Genomic DNA, 18138 nt, shown 5'->3' with positions numbered 1-18138 from the left:
TGACTTGTACACTTACAAAATCAAACTTAATCAAACGTCTTATAACTTATAACCTATAAGAACTAGTTTTATACCCGTCCGGTGGACGGGTGTTTTAATGTCATAATGACATGAACTAGGGTATAGCCCGTGTTACACACGGGTGGAAAAACATATCAACAAATCATATAAATATAGACAACATATTCAACCAACACGCATATGTTTCGAGCAAGATGATATTTTTCGGCTGACAAAAGTAATAAACTAATTATTAATCTTAATACAATAAGGTATAAGAGATCAATAAGAAACTTTAAAAAATAAAACCAACATACTACAAATGACATTGCCATTTAGCAATCCAAACATACTACAAATGACAAATATTGCTATTAAATAAAAGCAACATATTCAAAAATATTAATAAAAATATATAGGAAGAAAAAAACATAAAGTAATTGTTAACATCATTACTTTATTTAAAATCAATTTCATTATATAATTCTGTTTTAATTGTATACATTAATCTTGATATTTATGCGTATTTAAAAATTATTCAAATATTAATTAAATGATAATTGCATCATTTGAAATTAAAAGTACAACTCTAATACAATTAATGTGTTATAAACAAAATGTTATGTTATTAACAATTACAAAAATTTAAATAAACATACATATCTACCTATACTATGAGTTTGACAAGAAAACATTGTTATTTTTCATAATCTACATATATAATATGCAAGTAAACATAAAAGTAACATTTATAAATTTATCTAACATAACAACGTAATTGGTATACATTCATTCATTCCTACGTTTATATAGACATTATTGGTTATGCACTTGGTATTAAACTCTTTTCTATTTGATTATTTTTTAGCTATCACATGGATCTAATGTTCATATATATTTATCAAATAATTGTATTTGTAAAACAAAGAAAGTGTTATGGTCAAATACGTAATAACTAATAAATTAATTAGTTGTCAATATATATTGTAAAAACTTATATTCAAAACGATTTACATATATAAAAAGTATAAATTGTTTTGAAGTTGGCAAAATATAATATCATTAATTATAGTTATATCATTTTGGTCAAATGATAGTTAGTTATCACAATATCTGAAATCATTTTTTAAAATAAATAAATTTTTGTAACAATATTATAAGTGTAATTAAAATAAATTTGAGTTTAAATAATTTAATTTGACTTCCATAATTACTCGGGTCTTTTGGAAAACGTTAATAATTTGACTTCTAAAATTAAGTAATTTAATTTGACTTCCACAATTAAGTAAATGAAAATCAAACTGTTAATTAATTAATTACCTTAAATATCTTTAAACAAAAATCAATTGTCATAAATTGAATTAAAGGTAATTAATTTGCAATGATTTACGTGAACTTAAATGTTGGTTATTACATTTTTAATTTAATAATGGTTACCATACCAAAAAACTTACCAAATAAAAACTAATATTTAATGAACGATTATATGAATAAAATACATTTAATATTAATCAGAAATAATATATAGATAATATAAAATTGTGAATCACCAAAGGAACTTCACTTAATACAATTAACTTTTGAAGAAATTTTTAAATAGAACTTGGCCAATAATCAAAATCATGGAAATGCGAAATTAAGTGAAAATCATGAAAACTTAATTATTGTATTTATGTAATTAAAATCATGAAAATACATTGAATATAGAACATATAATATAAATGCTTATTTGCAATAAATTATTATATTGAAAATCTTGTATTTATATAATTAAAACCATGAAAATACATTGAATATAGAACATATAATGTAAATGCTTATTTGCAATAAATTATTATATTGAAAATCTTGTAATTAAAATCATGGAAACTTTATAACTTATTTATTGTGTTTTCCACATATAACGTAATTGGTTATATATAGAAAATATAATGTATCTTACAATAAAATATCAGAATAATGTTTAAGTCAAAGATATTGAAATCTAAAAATAGTAAGGTGTAAATGTTATTATTTCTGTCAAAATAAGATGTAACAACTAATTAGAAAAGATAATAAATTAATAATAACAAAATTAATAAACTTATAATAATTATTATAAATTATAGAGATTATCATTAATAAATAGATAAATATAAGATACAAATAAATTTTTCTTTAATACGTCGGTTCTGATTAAAATATTGTAACATCCTAAAATTTTAATGATGAATAAAGGAAGTTATGTTTAGTGATTTCGCGTAATTGATTAATGTCGGGGAAGGAGCGGGTCTTGGACTTGGATTAATTGAGATGGGTTAAATGAGAATGGGATTTCAGGAATATAAATACCCCCAAAATCCCAAAATATCTTCATTTTCCCCCACTCTCCTAAACACACACATACACACACACCAAGCACACCCAAAACCGCCGCCGGCCGGGCCGAGAAAGAAGGAAGGATCGAGCGAGGTCCGGGTAAGAGAGAAAGATTAGTGGTGATACCAAGATAAACGAGATCCAAACAAGCTCAAAAGGTATGATTCTTGATCTTGGAAGTTTAAAGATCCGAGCTTTTAGTGAATAAACGACCGAAAATGGTCGGGAAGTGTAGTGGGTGGTATTGAACCTTAACAAGGGTGTTAAAATCGCCCGAAATGTTGATCAGAAACCGAAACAGCGGACATCTGGGCAACTTCGCCTTCATCTGGGCAACTTCGCCTTCATCTGGGCAACTTCGCCTTCAAGCGATGAACTTCGCCTGCAAGCTAAGTTCGCCTGATGAACTTCGCCTGCAAGCTAAGTTCGCCTGATGACAAGTTCGCCTGAGGTTTAAGTTCGCCTGATGACAAGTTCGCCTGAGGTTTAACTTCGCCTAAAGCTAAGTTCGCCTGAGGTTTAACTTCACCTAAAGCTAAGTTCGCCTGAGGTTTAACTTCGCCTGATGACAAGTTCGCCTGAGGTTTAACTTCGCCTAAAGCCAAGTTCGTTTAGAAAATAAATTAAAAATCTAATGAAAAATGTGTTAAGACAGTTAATGGAAATAAAATTTTTCCAAGCTGACCTGGCAGCTCGACCCCAGCCAGGGACTCTGCCCCTTGGACCCTGCTAGGGGCTGCCGCCCCTAGACCCCGCTGCCAGGGGCGCTGCCCCCGGACCCCCGTTCGTTGTGGGTAGTAATTAAGACTAGAAAGATGTTATAAGTAGTGATAGTTAAATTGATATGTATACTTGTTATACAGTCAGCCGTGCACAACTGAAGAAAGGGATTACGATCAACGGAGAACGTAACCGTGTTCAGGTGAGTTTCTAGCCCCAATAATGTGTTATGTTTTCGGGGCTGTGTGCATACTCAACATGTTTGTTAATACACTTATCCTAAGAGATAAGTGTATGCCTTATGTGGATAATGTGAAATGTATGAATGATTGCTTGATGGTACGTGAACGATCTTCGGATATTGCACGTACTGTCAGGTTGTAACGCTATGTATAAGGTAAGTATGTTATGTATGTTTATGTGTATGAACATGATAGAGATAATAGAAGAAAGAAATGATAATGTATGGTTGTATGGTTACGAAAAGGGTACCGAGCCCTAATAATACTCGAGGTATGATGTATGGTTGTATGGTAACGAAGAGGGAATCGAACCCTACTAATATTCGAGAACTAGGGAACCGAACCCTACTAATATTCGAGGAAGAAGGGTACCGAGCCCTAATAATACTCGAGGAAAGAGGGTACCGAGCCCTAATAATACTCGAGGAAAGAGGGTACCGAGCCCTAATAATACTCGATGAATGTAGGGCGTAATGCTCTTTATAACATGAGATATGAAAGTAAGTTAATACAAAAGAAAGTAAGAAAGTATGAAAGTAAGAAAGTATGAATGTAAGAAAGTATGAAAGTATAAAAGTATGAATGAAAGAATATAATGTTATGTGAATGGTATGATTATGTGATTATCTAGAACTCACTCAGCGTAGCTGACTTTTAGTATGCACGCAGGTGAGTAGGATGAGGCAGCTCGCTTGAGGAGACACATGGCACTGAACAAGAATCTGGCATCTGAGGACCTATGATGTGTTAATTTTAATGCTTTAATGTGAAAGACAATAAATGTTTGAGACAAGTTATGAATTATGTAAAGTTTTATGAAAGTTTTATATTCCGCGTAAATGTTTTAATTAACTCTGATATTTAGAACTGTGTTTATGAGTAAATCCAACACGAAAGTAGGGTTACCGGTAACGGGGCCTTACAAATATACTAAATGGACTTTGACAAACAACAATATATGGTTGATTATATAAAAATCAAATAAATTACATGAATTGCGAAAAGTAAATAAATACATGAATAATAACAAAAATATACATCAATATTAAACACAAAATAAGATATCTTATCAACAAATCTTCAACCCACGAAATTAGCTATATCAAGTTGGGAACATAACCTGAAATGAGAAATTAAATATTAATATTAATATCACATAATAAACAAATTACCAATTATAGAAGATTTGAATTATGTAAACAAATGTAAAATTGATGTTCTAATTGATAACCGAATATTTGAATCGCGTTACCGGAAAAACGAAATAGGGATAATCTCCATTGTATCTTCGATTTTGATATATAACCTAAAGAGATTATAAGAAAATCATATAATAATTAATATAAATACAAACAAAAACGGAAAACAAAAATCTTACCGGAAAACCGTGATAACTTCAAAAATATCAATTCAATCTTGGATTTTGATATACTAAGAGATTATTACAAAATCATATAACAATTAAAATAAATATAAAAACCATATCGAAAAACCTTACCAGAAAAAGATATAACCTTGCCGGATAATCATATAGCATTGTTGGCCATTAGAGTATAGTATATAACCTTACCGCAAAACGATTAATTCCGATCTACATTGCCGGAATATAAAAGATGGTGGATGGTGGAGTTAGTAAGCCGAGAGAGCGAGAGAGAGAGAGAGAGAGAGAGAGAGAGAGAGAGAGAGGGGGAGAGAGAGAGATTAAAATGATTAAGGTGGAAAATCTTAAGGTTTAAATATGGTGTGTGAAATGATTTGGCAATAATAGGCAATGTTTTCAGACCCGACCCGGACGTCGACCCGGAAGCCTTGCCGGGTCAAAGGTCGAATCGACCCGGGAGGGTGGACCGGTGTTTGACCCGGATGACATAATATATAATTTAAATATATATATATATATATATATATATATATATATATATATATATATATAATCTAAAGAATTTTTTTTAATTAATTTTCATTGTTTAATATTTTGTGAAGATTCTGTTGGACATTTATTTCCATTTTTGAGTTAATTTCCATTATCCACTTCCAATACAATGTGTTTTTTTAATATATATGATATATTTTTCATTCTTAAAGACATCAAGATAGCTTAGTTGGATGGTTTGTGTGCTATGTATTAAAACTTTCATCTCGCTCAAAGACCTGGCATGATGTGACATTGATGTGGAGAAGCTAGTTGAATGACACGTGATGTGGAGAGGCTAGTTGAATGACATGTGTACAAATTGTATTGCTTTAATAGTATGTAAAGATACGACATTCTTTCCATTCTAAACAAAAAACGCAATAAATTGTACTTAAAACAATTAACTATATATACATGTAACAAAAAATATCCAACAACCATCATTTGAGATCATAGACTTGTCAACAGACAATGATGATGATTATTCTGCTTCTTTTAATCTCGTTTTAATCTACAAAATCTCAAATCGGAGCTCTTAGTTTTCTTTTTCCATCCACGAAATCTCATCATTTTAATGATTGTTTCTTGTTCGTTTGTTGAGACGCGTGTTCGGCTGCTATTAGCCCACCATCCATGTTGTCTTGTTACGTTGTTCATAGTAAAGAACTTGAACCACAATCCATCAAACGTCGTACTTTTCTTCTTTCCATATTACTCAAGGTTGGATGTGCTGTGCTTGTAGTATCATCACCAAATATTTTTAAGAATTTAGTTTGTTAAAATTGTAAACATTTATGCAATATCAATTCTCTTTCTGGAAAATAAGTGTCTCCAGTAGCCTCAACCAACTCGTACCAAAATATCCCATTTCGACCCACCTGTTTTCCCACATATATATTGATAAAGCATGCACCTACCTGGTTCTCTGACTTATTATTTATCATGAGATTCATGCTTCAAAAAAGAAATGGGCCAAATAACTGTACTTTTAGTGTATATAACCTTTAACTCATAGTTCGATCTCTGGAAGAACATGAATCCATCGCAAACGTGCTCCGCATCAATCTCATTAATGTAAAACTAATACTGCATTTTTAATAATTGAGATTGATAATCAGTTAAAAGAATATTAAACATTGCATACGTGGAACAAAGGTATAGGAAAAAGTCAAGTATCTTTAAAAAGAAAAGTCAACTGCAAATATATGTTGAAAAAGAGCTTACTCTTATGTACACATATGAACTTCACCACCGGTAGGTGGACTTCTCTTGTTGGGTTCATTTTCCTCCTTCATGGCATCGAATTCATACTCTGGAAACGAAAGTCATTCAATATTAGATATGGTTTATTAGGAATAATGGCCAAAAGAGTATTGGAAAATGAAGTAATATAAGTAGAATAGCCTTGGCATGCCTATGTTGAAACTTGAAAGTTATCACTATTCACTAGAATGTATTTGATTACAAGCTTATCCATAATACCATAAAAAGAACATGAAAAATATTTTTTTTGTTATGATCCTCTTACCTTCAGAGTTCAAGGATAATACAAAATGCTCTGTTAACCTTCCCAACTTCCATTTATAAAGGATTTTTCGTCCATTGGCTTTGGCTTCTTCGTGAGTGTGGCCTGTGAAGAACGGAGACTCATAATCAGGCTGCAAGAAAGAAAAACATTTTTCACATTATTTACAAGCTCCTCCCTCCAGTCTTGATTAAAAAATTGATTAGTTATATGCCAAAGTGATAAGTGCGAATTGAGGTCTGATAACCACCTAACTGACCCACCATTATTCTACACAATTAACCGTAGTGGCCTTGATATGTCCACATACCATGGCATAATGCTATCCAACCGTGCAACTATCAGGAAGTAGAGAATTAAAAACAAATTAACAAATTTCAAGTTGAAAACAAATCTGAATGGCAGTTTTGTGCACCGGGAACTAGATATTATATAATTAAGAAGGTAAAATAAGGAATCCCAAACACCTCCTTAATCCGTGTAGCACATTAGTTTTTACTTTATAGTGTCTGAATAAAACATCTAATTTTTTTTATTGCTATCTAAAATTATAACATTATAGAAGTAAGGATATTCTAGTCCTTCTTAATGGGGTGTAATGGTAAGGAGTTTGAGTTTCTCAATGAAGACTCAAGTTCAATTCCCACTTATAACATTTTGAGGGGACATGGGTGGCTCAATTAAGGAAGACTGAGATCTTTGTGATATCCAGTTTGATCCTGAGGGCATCCAGGTGGGCATTCGGACGTGTGGGTTTTCCCGGAACTGGAGATACTTGGAGGCGCTTAAGGGCTCCGTATGACTGGGTTGGGCCAGCTAGCGGTGGCCTTTAACTACTGAGTCACCTCATACGAAATATCTAGACATTCTATATTTGTTGGTTGTTAAAAAGGGGGGGGGGGGAGGGTATTCCTTAAGTTGACTCGCGACTAAATACCTTTAACATGTGGAAAATATTCACACCCTTTGTTTCTCTTATATTTTCTAACTAGAGGTTATTATAGTATTTTTATAATCATTTATTGTAGTGTATACAGTAAAATAGATTTTAAATTTATATAATTTAAGGTACCTTTTATTAAGGAATATAATTTAAAGTATCTCATTAGTGTTAATGGTAAACTCACATAATTAAATCACTTAAATGTTTTGAATTGAAATAATCTAAAATTACTATAAGAAATTTAAAGTAATTACTATCACCTTTGTGTTTTACTTTTACCTTATTTTCCAATACAAATATCATATTTTAGCAAACAAATCAAACATTTAAAGTAACACAATCAACCTCATAAAAGTACAAAACATTGAATTTTGCTCACTTTAGAACAAAACCAATGGCCCAATGAACTCAACTTGAGAGTGGACTAAAGACTTTTGAGACCACAACTATTATTAGTCATTTAGTCTATTAAGGGAGCCATGGGCCATTCACATTAACTATGGTCACTATATGACAATTTTGACTCTACACACCACTCATAAAATCAACACCATTCATAAACTATTCAAATATACCTAATAGATTTTTTAATTTCTCACTTCAAAAATGAAATCTTTTTTGGTTAAAGTTTCTCTCCTTCTATTCTTCTGTTTAAAGATTACAAATGGAGATGTGCTCTTCTCGTCGTTGCCGCTGTCTCTTTTCGTCGTGGTCTCTGCCATAGACGGTCAAGGTAAAACTGCACTCATATAGAAAATTCGTGTTTTGTTTTAAGTTTCATATGTAGACCAAAATCTATTGGTTTTGATGTTTATAATTCGTATCGTGCAAAGAATACGCACAAGGAAGAACCATACTTGTGTGAATTTAGGGGCGTCAATCATGTCGGGTTGGTGGATTGATGGTTTTCGGGTTTTGGATTTAGTTGATGAATCGAGACACGATCCATATATTTTTTCGTGCCACACTTAAAATGGTGTAACATGAACACAACACGTATTTTATTTTCTATAAACGGGTCAAACATGTTAGTCAATTGCAAATTTGTTAGCAAGGTGTCGAATTAAGTTGTCAATGAGTTAATTAGGTCATAAACAAGCTTTGCGGGTTGGATAGATAGGCTAAACATGTCCTGAGGAGATTTTGTGGGTTGTGACAGAGGGCTTAAATGGGTTGATGGGATGACCTTATAAATAAAATGTTTATTTGTTTTTCTAACTTCAAATAGGTTTAAGGATCAAACTGTTTAATTAAATAGGTTAAACAGTTAACTTAAACAAATAAACACGAACACGAACCATAACTAAACATGTTAAACATGTCAACTTAACATGACATGAGTATTATCAGGACAAACAACCATTTTTTATGATTAAACAAGATTAAAACTTTATAGTATATCATTTTGTAAGACAAAACTTAAAATATATTATTATTTCGAAAAGAAAAACATTTTATAATTTCCCAATGCATATTATTACCTATAAAAAACAGTTGCAATTTCTGCAAAATCATATGTATAATAGCATAAATGTGAGAAATATGGACATATGGTTTCAAGACAAATGAATCTTTGTTAAATAATAAAGGTACAAGTGACACCCTTTGGGGTGCTTTGCAACTAAAATGGGTTATTCTAGTGACGAAACAAAACATGTAACTCGCAGTTTTAAGAGCTGGTGAAGATGATATAATCGTCACTTTTGGATTGAACCAAACGATCACAAACCAAACCGACGAATACAAGAAAGTGAAAGTAAAGCTTTGTTATGCCCCGGTTAGCCAAATTGATCGAAAATGGAGGAAAACAAATGACAACCTAAGAAAAGACAAAACATGTCAGTTTACGATATACAACAAACCCTATGAGGGGAGTGTAGAAGGACTTAAGTGGCATATTGAGAAAGATATTCCAACCGCCACATATTTTGTAAGATCATATGCTTATAATGATGCCGATGAAGAGATCGCTTATGGGCAAACCACAAACAATAAGAAGACCGATAACTTATTCAAGATTCAAGGGATCAGTGGGCGTCATGTGTCGATTGATGTTGCATCCGTTTGTTTTTCGGTTTTTGCTTTGTTGTCGCTTGTCGGTTTTTTCATTATAGAGAGAAGGCAGTCTAAAGTAAAAAGTTAAAAGACTATAAGTAAATACACTAGATTTTAACATTATATCGTGTTAGAAAACCAAAAGTGCTACTTGTTACTAGATGATTATATATAATACTGAAGAGGTAGGTCCCAGCAGAGGTGGTTAGGACCCGTAAGACTCCCTTAAAAGGAGACGTCTACGCAGTTGAACACGCAAGACTCCTTAAACGGACGTCTGCGCAGTTGAACCCGCAGACTTCACCATAGGGACGTCTGCGCCGCGACCTACCAAACCCGCAGGACCCACCACGCTCAGAGTTGTGACGACCTCACATGCGGTACGCAAGCTGGTCCCGCAGGAAATGCCTCCCTATGGTTTCCAAGTATCCGCCTGTTCCCGCAGGTGCGGATACCCGCCATTAGGGACTGGCCACCCGCGCAGCATGGCTACACGCATAAGGCTCAAACTCGTAATAATTCAGTAGTCACCTGAAGAAGGAATGAGCAAAGCCGGGAGCATTCCCGCATAAAGGCGGGAGGGGGAAAACTCCCGCCTAAATGAGCCAGTCCGTATAATAATGGAGGATCTTTTGTGTGATACCTGACGAGGTATGGACAAAAGATCTGACCAACGATACGACAGCTCACTGACAGCAGCATGGCAGACAACACGCCACATCACTGTGACCAATAGCCGCCGCCTGCTCACCAACTCCTGCCATACCACGTGCCTAGCCTGTAGTTGGTGGAAAAGGAAAAGTGAACAGCACGCCTGGTCACTGTCAGCCGCTGCCTATCCACCAATTACCAGCAGAGCACGTGTGTAGGCCACAGTTGGCAGAGTAGTAGGCCGGCTAAACCTCCTTGGAAACCCACCTTCGGCTATAAAAGACATCAAATGGTATTATCATTTCATCATCTAATATCTTGTATAATTTACCTGATAACTGCTCTAGTATTAATAATATAGTTTTATATTCAAAGAGTAATATAGACTGATTCTCACGCCAGAGGGTGGTCACAAGGAGGAACCCCCCCTTTCTTAGTGACGAGCTCACGGTGTCTGTTTTGCAGGTTATCGGAAGAACCATCTTGCCGGAATTAACCCCTCGTGGGAAACGTCTATCTAACCCTCAGGTTACTCGTAATCTGTCGGGGTTCGACTGGTGTTTCTTCATTGGCGCCATCCGTGCATAAAGCTAGAACTTTATTTTTCTCCAGTTTTTTCAAAACTTCTGGAAAGATGGTTAAGGATACTCCGGTCCCGAAACCGAGTAACCAAGAGACTCCGGTTATCACAACCCCAGCTACTGGGGGAGATACCGAGTACACAAACTTTACGAACACTACCCCAGCTACCCAAGCCGGGACAAGTGGAGTAAATAATCGTTCACTGGGATTCACTGATACCCAGATAGAGAAACAACGAACGAGGCTCCCCTACCAAACTCTTGATGAAGTTAAGGCGTGGGCGGAGGCACGTCAGAAAAAGTTCCAAGCCGAGCTGGACGAACGCCTACGTTCCGTCCAACAGGCTTACGAATTCGGAGGCACACACCAGCTCAACATGAGCAGTGAATGCGAATCCTCGGATGAAGATTGGGAGGAATCTGATTCCGACGCAAACCCTTGCCTTAGGGTGAAAGGGAAGCGTAAGAGAACAGACTTCCAAACAAGAAATTTCGGAGAGCCTTTCGAACAAAGGAACGCGGAGGCAAAGTCTCGTGACTTTTCCAAAACCTTTAGACCTACGGTTGCAAACGCAGGAACTTCCAAGTTTGCAAGGGACATTGCGGAAGCAATCGCCCCAAAAGGCGCCAAACAGATGCCCAACATTGGCACCTACGACGGCATATCCGACCCGGATGATCATCTGAACAGATTCATAGCGGGGGCAACCGTCAGTAACTGGACGGAGCCCACGTGGTGTTACATGTTCCAGATGACACTGGTTGGAGCAGCAAGAGCGTGGTTTGACCGTCTACCGGTCCACCACATCTTTGATTGGGCGGACTTTCAACACAAGTTCAGCCAACACTTCAGTCAACAGAGGAAATATACTGAAGAACAATGGACAATACTCAACTGCGTTAGAGATAAAAACGAGCCTTTGCTAGATTTTATTACTCGCTTTAACTAAAAGAAGCTGAGTCTGGGTGTTATAAGCGAAGACCTTGTTCGCGCAGCTTTCATTCAAGGCGCGGATTACCCAGAGCTTATCCGCACGTTGACGGGTAAAGATGGCATGCCATCCACATGGGATGCCATCATGACGGCAGCCAAGCGCTTTGCCGAAACAGAGAAGCAACTGGGTAGAGATCTGCCCAAGACTACAGACTTCTATACGCAAAGAACTAGAGAAAATGTCCAAACCGCCCAGCGGAACAAAAGGAGGAAGCTACACATGTGGCAGTCAAGGGTAAACTTTGACACCTCATCTAGCTCTCGCTCCTTCGCAGGCGAAAGAGGTAATACACAGCTGTTGGATCAGCACCCCAGGTGGACGCCGCTCACTAAAAGTGTCACGTAGGTATTCACCACGGAGACGCTCCCATGGCCAAGAGCTCCGAAGATCCGACAACATCCGGATGCAGATCAAAGCAAGTATTGTGACTTCCACGACATAAAAGGCCACAATACTGTGACAACCGGTAAATTCCCAAACCCATAAGCTAAGTAATCAACCTAATAATTAGGTGATTGTAAATATTAAGCGCGTGCATTTGTTATGTGCGCCCTGCGCGAGCGCGCCATGTTAGTCAGCGCGTGCAGTTGTTATGTGCAACCTGCGCGAGCGCACCATGTTAAGAACCAGCGTGAGCATTTGTTATATGCGCCATGCGTGAACGTTTTGGCCTTATGTTTTTCATGAAACTTTATGTTGCCTAAATGGGTTGACCGTCACGCATGAGGCTAAGGCGGGTGCATCCCAAAACCAATTATGCGCGTGCGGGAGGGGAACTAACCTACCCGCATGGCGGGAACGTTGAGAGCTAGTTTGTCTGAAGCTCCAAGATGGAATTGACTTCAACATGACTGATCACTATGTTGAAATACCAAGACCACCTGGAGAATCTACAAATGAAACTCAAATGTCCCTAACTGCGAGAAGGTTACGTATCTACCCGCAGCAAAGAAATGTCCTACACGCAGAAAGCTATGCGCACAAAGTTATACGCGCAGAACACTTAGTCTATTCTCCAGTTATAAGGAGATTACTCCCGCCCGAAAGGAAACAGTAGCGTGTTTCAGAGATTTTCCACTTTTTACTGTACACTGACAAAAGTACCTGAAAAAGCACACTGTAACATGAAAAGTCAACTGTCAGCCACCCTATTCTCACCAACCCCAGACCTGCATGTTCTGTCCAAATCAAATCAAAATCTTTTATCCACCACTCCACTCTTAAGTAAATAATAATAACTTCCATACTTTATCATCATTACATTTAGATATGAAAAGATTTCAATCCCCTAAAGCAAGGGACTGTGTTCCCTTGAGTTTGCCTATAAATATGTAACCTAAATCATCACTCAAAACACACTTCAAAGAACTGCAAACTTGCACTAATCATCTCCCAAGCATCCATTATTTTCGATTCCGTTCCAGTTACTAGGTAAGCCGAGGTTATAAACTTGAGATCTACTTTCCAAACCTTATATTCTCCTATTTCTTATATACTTCTTGCTATTTCATCGTATTCTAGACCTTCAAATTCAAAGACCAACACCAAGAAAACCCGAATCTCGACTAAATCCCTTAACAAGAACCACAGGTGAGTCTCACAGCCCCTATTTTCACTGTTTTCACTGTTTTTAAACTACTTTCGGGGCGAGGGACACGTACTTAAATAATGTTTTATCATGGTATACTTACAAGCTATGCAAACGATTACGTGTTTAAGTTATGTTTCATGATGAGCAATGCGAACAGTTATCTATGGTATTTCAATGTTAGTGCACCAGATTCGAGTAAGTGATCACTCTACCATTGGAACTCTAAGGGTAGGGACTGCTGGTTTGATCCGCCCACTCGTAGGGGTCGCACCTCTTACACAGACGAGTGCCTAGTATGGTCATGGGGCAGTACTATGGGTTTGAGCCCGCTCGTAGAGGTCGCTCCTCTTACGCAGACGAGCACCTTGTTTTCCGGCACAACGTCCGCAGCGTAACCCGCGGGACGGTATTACAGTATTATTCGCTCGTAGTGGCAGCGCCACTTACTCAGACGAGCACAGTTTTCCAGAAGTGTCCGCGCGTAACCCGCGGGACGGTATTACATTATTTTAGCTCGTAGTGGCAGCGCCACTTACACAGACGAGCACAGTTCCCAGAAATGTTCGCGCGTAAACCGCGCAACGAGTTTATCAGAATATGTTGATAGATCTATGTTTTACCAAGCATGTGTTTAATAATGCTATCAGAATTATGTTTCAGAATGATTTGTATCGAGATTATGATGCAATACGATTTATCAAGTTACTAAAACTTGTGAACTCACTCAGTTTATACTGATTCAAATATTTTTACGTGTCTTTCAGGAGATAACTAGGTAGCGCATGGAGTCACACTTAGAGCACCTCACGCTGAACATCTAAAACTAGCTTTTTGGAAGATTTTAGTTCTATCCCTTCGATGCGCGTGGTTGTACCCGCCGCGCAAAGGGGATATGGCGTGGAAATCTTCAACAGTTTTTATACTTGGATGTTTTTATGTAATCTTTAAACAATGTAATGTATTTGTATTAAACATTTCATGCGCAATGAAAATCTTTGAATGTTTTGCAATGGCCCGTGCTTAATTATCAATCCCCACTCGTGCACGCCCGGCTGTTTCCGCCGCTCAGGGCCGGGTGTGACAGATCGGTATCAGAGCACTGGTTATAGCGAACTAGGAAAAGAAGTTTTAACCTAGACTATAACCGTTGGGGAATCGCATGAAATATTTTTCAAAGAAAATATTTTCAAAAGAAACTATACACACACTTAGGAACACGGGTCACACTGTCTAGTAAATAATGATAACATAATGTACTCAGAGTACATGCGCTAAGTCTAATATATTTTCACCCTGTTTAAGCAAGAATGCCTCCAACCAGAGCCAAGGGAATTACCATGACGCCCGAGGAACTCGCGGAAATAATCGCGCAAGCGATCGCAACACATGAGGCCAGCAAGGCCGAATCAAGTCAGGGTCGTCAGAACGAGACCCCAGAACCCGAATCAGGAGCCTTGGACAAAGGATGCTCCTATAAGACATTCATGGCCTGTAAGCCTTGGCCATTCAAGGGAACCGAAGGGGCCATTGGGCTCTACAACTGGATTGACAAGATGGAGACAGTTCTCTCCATTAGCGGATGTAGTGAGAACCAGAAGGTCCTTTACGCGACCTGCATGTTCCAAGAGGCAGCTTCGTCTTGGTGGAAGCTTCAAACGAAAACTTTGGGGCGAGAAGTTGCTCTCCACAAGACCTGGGAGGAACTGAAGGAAATGATGATGAGAAAGTTCTGCTCTCGCGCAGAAATCCAGAGTCTGCAGCAGGAATTCTGGAACCACACCATGGTAGGAACGGATATCGACGCCTACAACAACCGGTTCAATGAGCTTTGCCAGTTGGTGCCAGACATGGCAAACACGGAGGAAAAGAAGATCGAGAGGTATATTTTTGGGTTACCTCCTGTTGTTAGGGTTCCGCTCAACGCCGCAGCGCCTCCAACCTTTGATGAGGCGGTAGCGCGGGCCATCACCCTTACAAGGGATACGGTCCGTGCGGGTATGTTAACTACGCGCGGAATCGAGCAGCGAACCTCTAATCCCAAGAGGAAGTGGAACTCTCACCACCGAGGGTCCGACTCCAAGCAGCCACCGTTCAAGAAGCAGGAAAGCGCAAGGGTTTACGCGATCCAAGCCGCGGAGCCATCAAGGAAAGGATACAGTGGCCCTTACCCATGGTGCAACAAATGCAAGTTTCACCACGAGGGTGAATGCGCGAGCGTCACGTGCGCCAAATGTAACAGGCCAGGACACAAGACGGTGAATTGCCGTGCTAAAGAAGCTGGAGCCAATGACAACTGCTACGCATGCGGAAAGCCAGGGCATTTCAGTCGGGATTGCCCGCAAAGGGGAAACCAAGCTCGCGGGAGAGCTTTTGTGATCAGCGCGGGTGAAGCTAAAGAAGAGCCGAATGTGGTAACCGGTACGTTTTTGCTTAACGGCCATTTTGCATCTGTCTTATTTGATACTGGCGCTGACCTGAGCTTTATATCTGCTGAGTTTAAAAACTCCCTAGGCTTAGCAACCAGTAGGCTAGACACGCCTTATACTATAGAACTAGCCAATGGTAGGCAGTTATGCGCGAACGAAAGAACTGAACAATGTGTAATAGTCATGGGAGGTCACGGGTTCAATATTAACTTGTTGCCAATAGACTTGGGAAGTTTTGACATTGTGGTAGGTATGGATTGGTTAGTCGAGAACCGCGCGGAAGTTATTTGCCATGAGAAGCAGGTTCGGATCCCACTGTTGAACGGAGAAACCTTGGTAATTCAAGGGGAAAGAAGGGGAGTTGCGACGAAACTGATTTCGTGCCTAAAGGCGCGAAAGTGCCTAAGGAAAGGGTGCTACGCCTTCCTGGCGCATGTCGTAGAGAAGAAAGGAGACGAGCGAAGAATTGAAGACTTACCAGTAGTGCGCGAATTTCCAGAAGTTTTTCCTGAAGATTTGCCCGGATTACCGCCGCCGCGACAAGTCGAGTTTCGTATTGATTTGGTCCCAGGAGCTGCGCCAGTAGCTCGAGCGCCTTATCGATTAGCTCCATCTGAGATGCAAGAGCTATCCAATCAGTTACAGGAACTATTGGATAAGGGTTTCATACGCCCAAGCTTTTCACCTTGGGGAGCTCCAGTACTGTTTGTTAAGAAGAAGGATGGTTCGTTCAGAATGTGTATTGACTACAGGGAGCTGAACAAGCTGACAGTCAAGAATCGGTACCCCTTACCGAGGATTGACGACTTATTTGACCAGTTGCAGGGATCCAGTTATTATTCGAAGATAGATCTACGGTCAGGATACCACCAACTTAGGGTCCATGAGGAAGATGTGCCGAAAACAGCCTTCCGAACTAGATACGGCCATTATGAGTTCTTAGTGATGCCTTTCGGGCTAACTAATGCGCCGGCTGTATTCATGGATCTGATGAACCGCGTATGCAAACCATATTTGGACAAGTTTGTGATTGTGTTTATAGATGATATTCTGATTTACTCTCGGACCAAGGCCAAGCATGAGCAACACTTGAGATCGATTTTGGAATTGTTGAGGAAAGAAAAGTTGTATGCGAAGTTTTCCAAGTGCGAGTTTTGGCTTAGAGAAGTTCACTTTCTCGGTCACGTTGTAAACGAGGAAGGAATTCACGTTGATCCTTCCAAAGTCAAGGCCATCGAAAACTGGGAAGCGCCAAAAACCCCAACTGAGGTGAGGCAATTCCTAGGACTAGCTGGCTACTATCGACGCTTCATTGAGAACTTCTCCAAGATAGCTCTACCTCTGACCGCGCTAACTCAGAAAGACAAGAAGTTTGTTTGGGGCGAAAGTCAGGAAACAGCATTTCAATTGTTGAAACAGAAATTATGTAGTGCGCCAATTTTGTCTTTACTCGAGGGGACGGATGACATCGTCGTTTACTGCGACGCTTCACATCAGGGACTCGGATGTGTCCTTATGCAGCGAGACAAAGTCATAGCGTATGCCTCACGCCAACTCAAGACCAATGAGAAGAACTACACAACGCATGATTTAGAACTTGGAGCGGTTGTCTTCGCGCTAAAGATTTGGCGCCATTACCTCTATGGTACAAAGTGTGTAATCTTTACGGATCACAAGAGCCTTCAACATATATTTGATCAAAAGGATTTAAACATGAGGCAACGAAGATGGGTGGAGTTGTTGAATGATTATGATTGTGAAATTAAGTACCACCCTGGAAAGGCGAATGTGGTAGCAGACGCGCTAAGTAGGAAGGAGCGAATAAAAACGCTACGAGTCAAGGCTCTAAGGTTGACCATTCACGCAGATCTCTCTACCCGCATCCGAGACGCTCAGCAAGAAGCCTTGAAACCAGAGTTTGTTAAAAACGAATGCCTTGGGGGTATGGTTAAAAGTTTGGAACTGAAAGAGAACGGCAATCTATATTTCGCTAACCGCATATGGGTCCCTCTCAAGGGAGGATTGCGCGAGCAAGTATTAAACGAAGCTCACAAGACGCGGTATTCCGTACATCCTGGCGCAGACAAGATGTACCAAGATGTTAAAACGCTGTATTGGTGGCCCAATCTTAAAGGC

The 18138-nt window shown here is 38.6% G+C and overlaps 1 protein-coding gene across 1 annotated transcript; it reads left to right on the top strand.

Moving 5' to 3' along the window:
* The first annotated feature begins 8299 nt into the window (after positions 1-8299).
* LOC143593837 (high-affinity nitrate transporter 3.1-like) lies at positions 8300-9922 on the top strand. The gene is made up of 2 exons (XM_077073328.1): positions 8300-8436; positions 9371-9922. The coding sequence occupies exons 1-2, from the start codon at positions 8310-8312 to the stop codon at positions 9844-9846; spliced, it is 603 nt and encodes a 200-aa protein (XP_076929443.1). The 5' UTR covers positions 8300-8309; the 3' UTR covers positions 9847-9922.
* The last annotated feature ends 8216 nt before the right edge of the window (positions 9923-18138 follow it).

This window comes from Bidens hawaiensis, unplaced genomic scaffold (assembly GCF_021521415.1).
Source record: "Bidens hawaiensis isolate Kalapana, Puna unplaced genomic scaffold, B.hawaiensis_p1.1 tig00042853_1, whole genome shotgun sequence".
NCBI lineage: Eukaryota > Viridiplantae > Streptophyta > Magnoliopsida > Asterales > Asteraceae > Bidens > Bidens hawaiensis.
Note: the sequence above shows the minus strand (reverse complement) of the source record. Positions and strands in the feature narration are given on the sequence as shown.

Excerpts from the sequence above, each read along its gene's own strand:
- LOC143593837 (XM_077073328.1), top strand. The coding sequence starts at position 8,310 with ATGAAATCTTTTTTGGTTAAAGTTTCTCTCCTTCTATTCTTCTGTTTA. Across the intron at positions 8,437-9,370 it reads CTCTGCCATAGACGGTCAAG|TTTTAAGAGCTGGTGAAGAT; the intron begins GTAAAACTGCAC and ends TGTAACTCGCAG.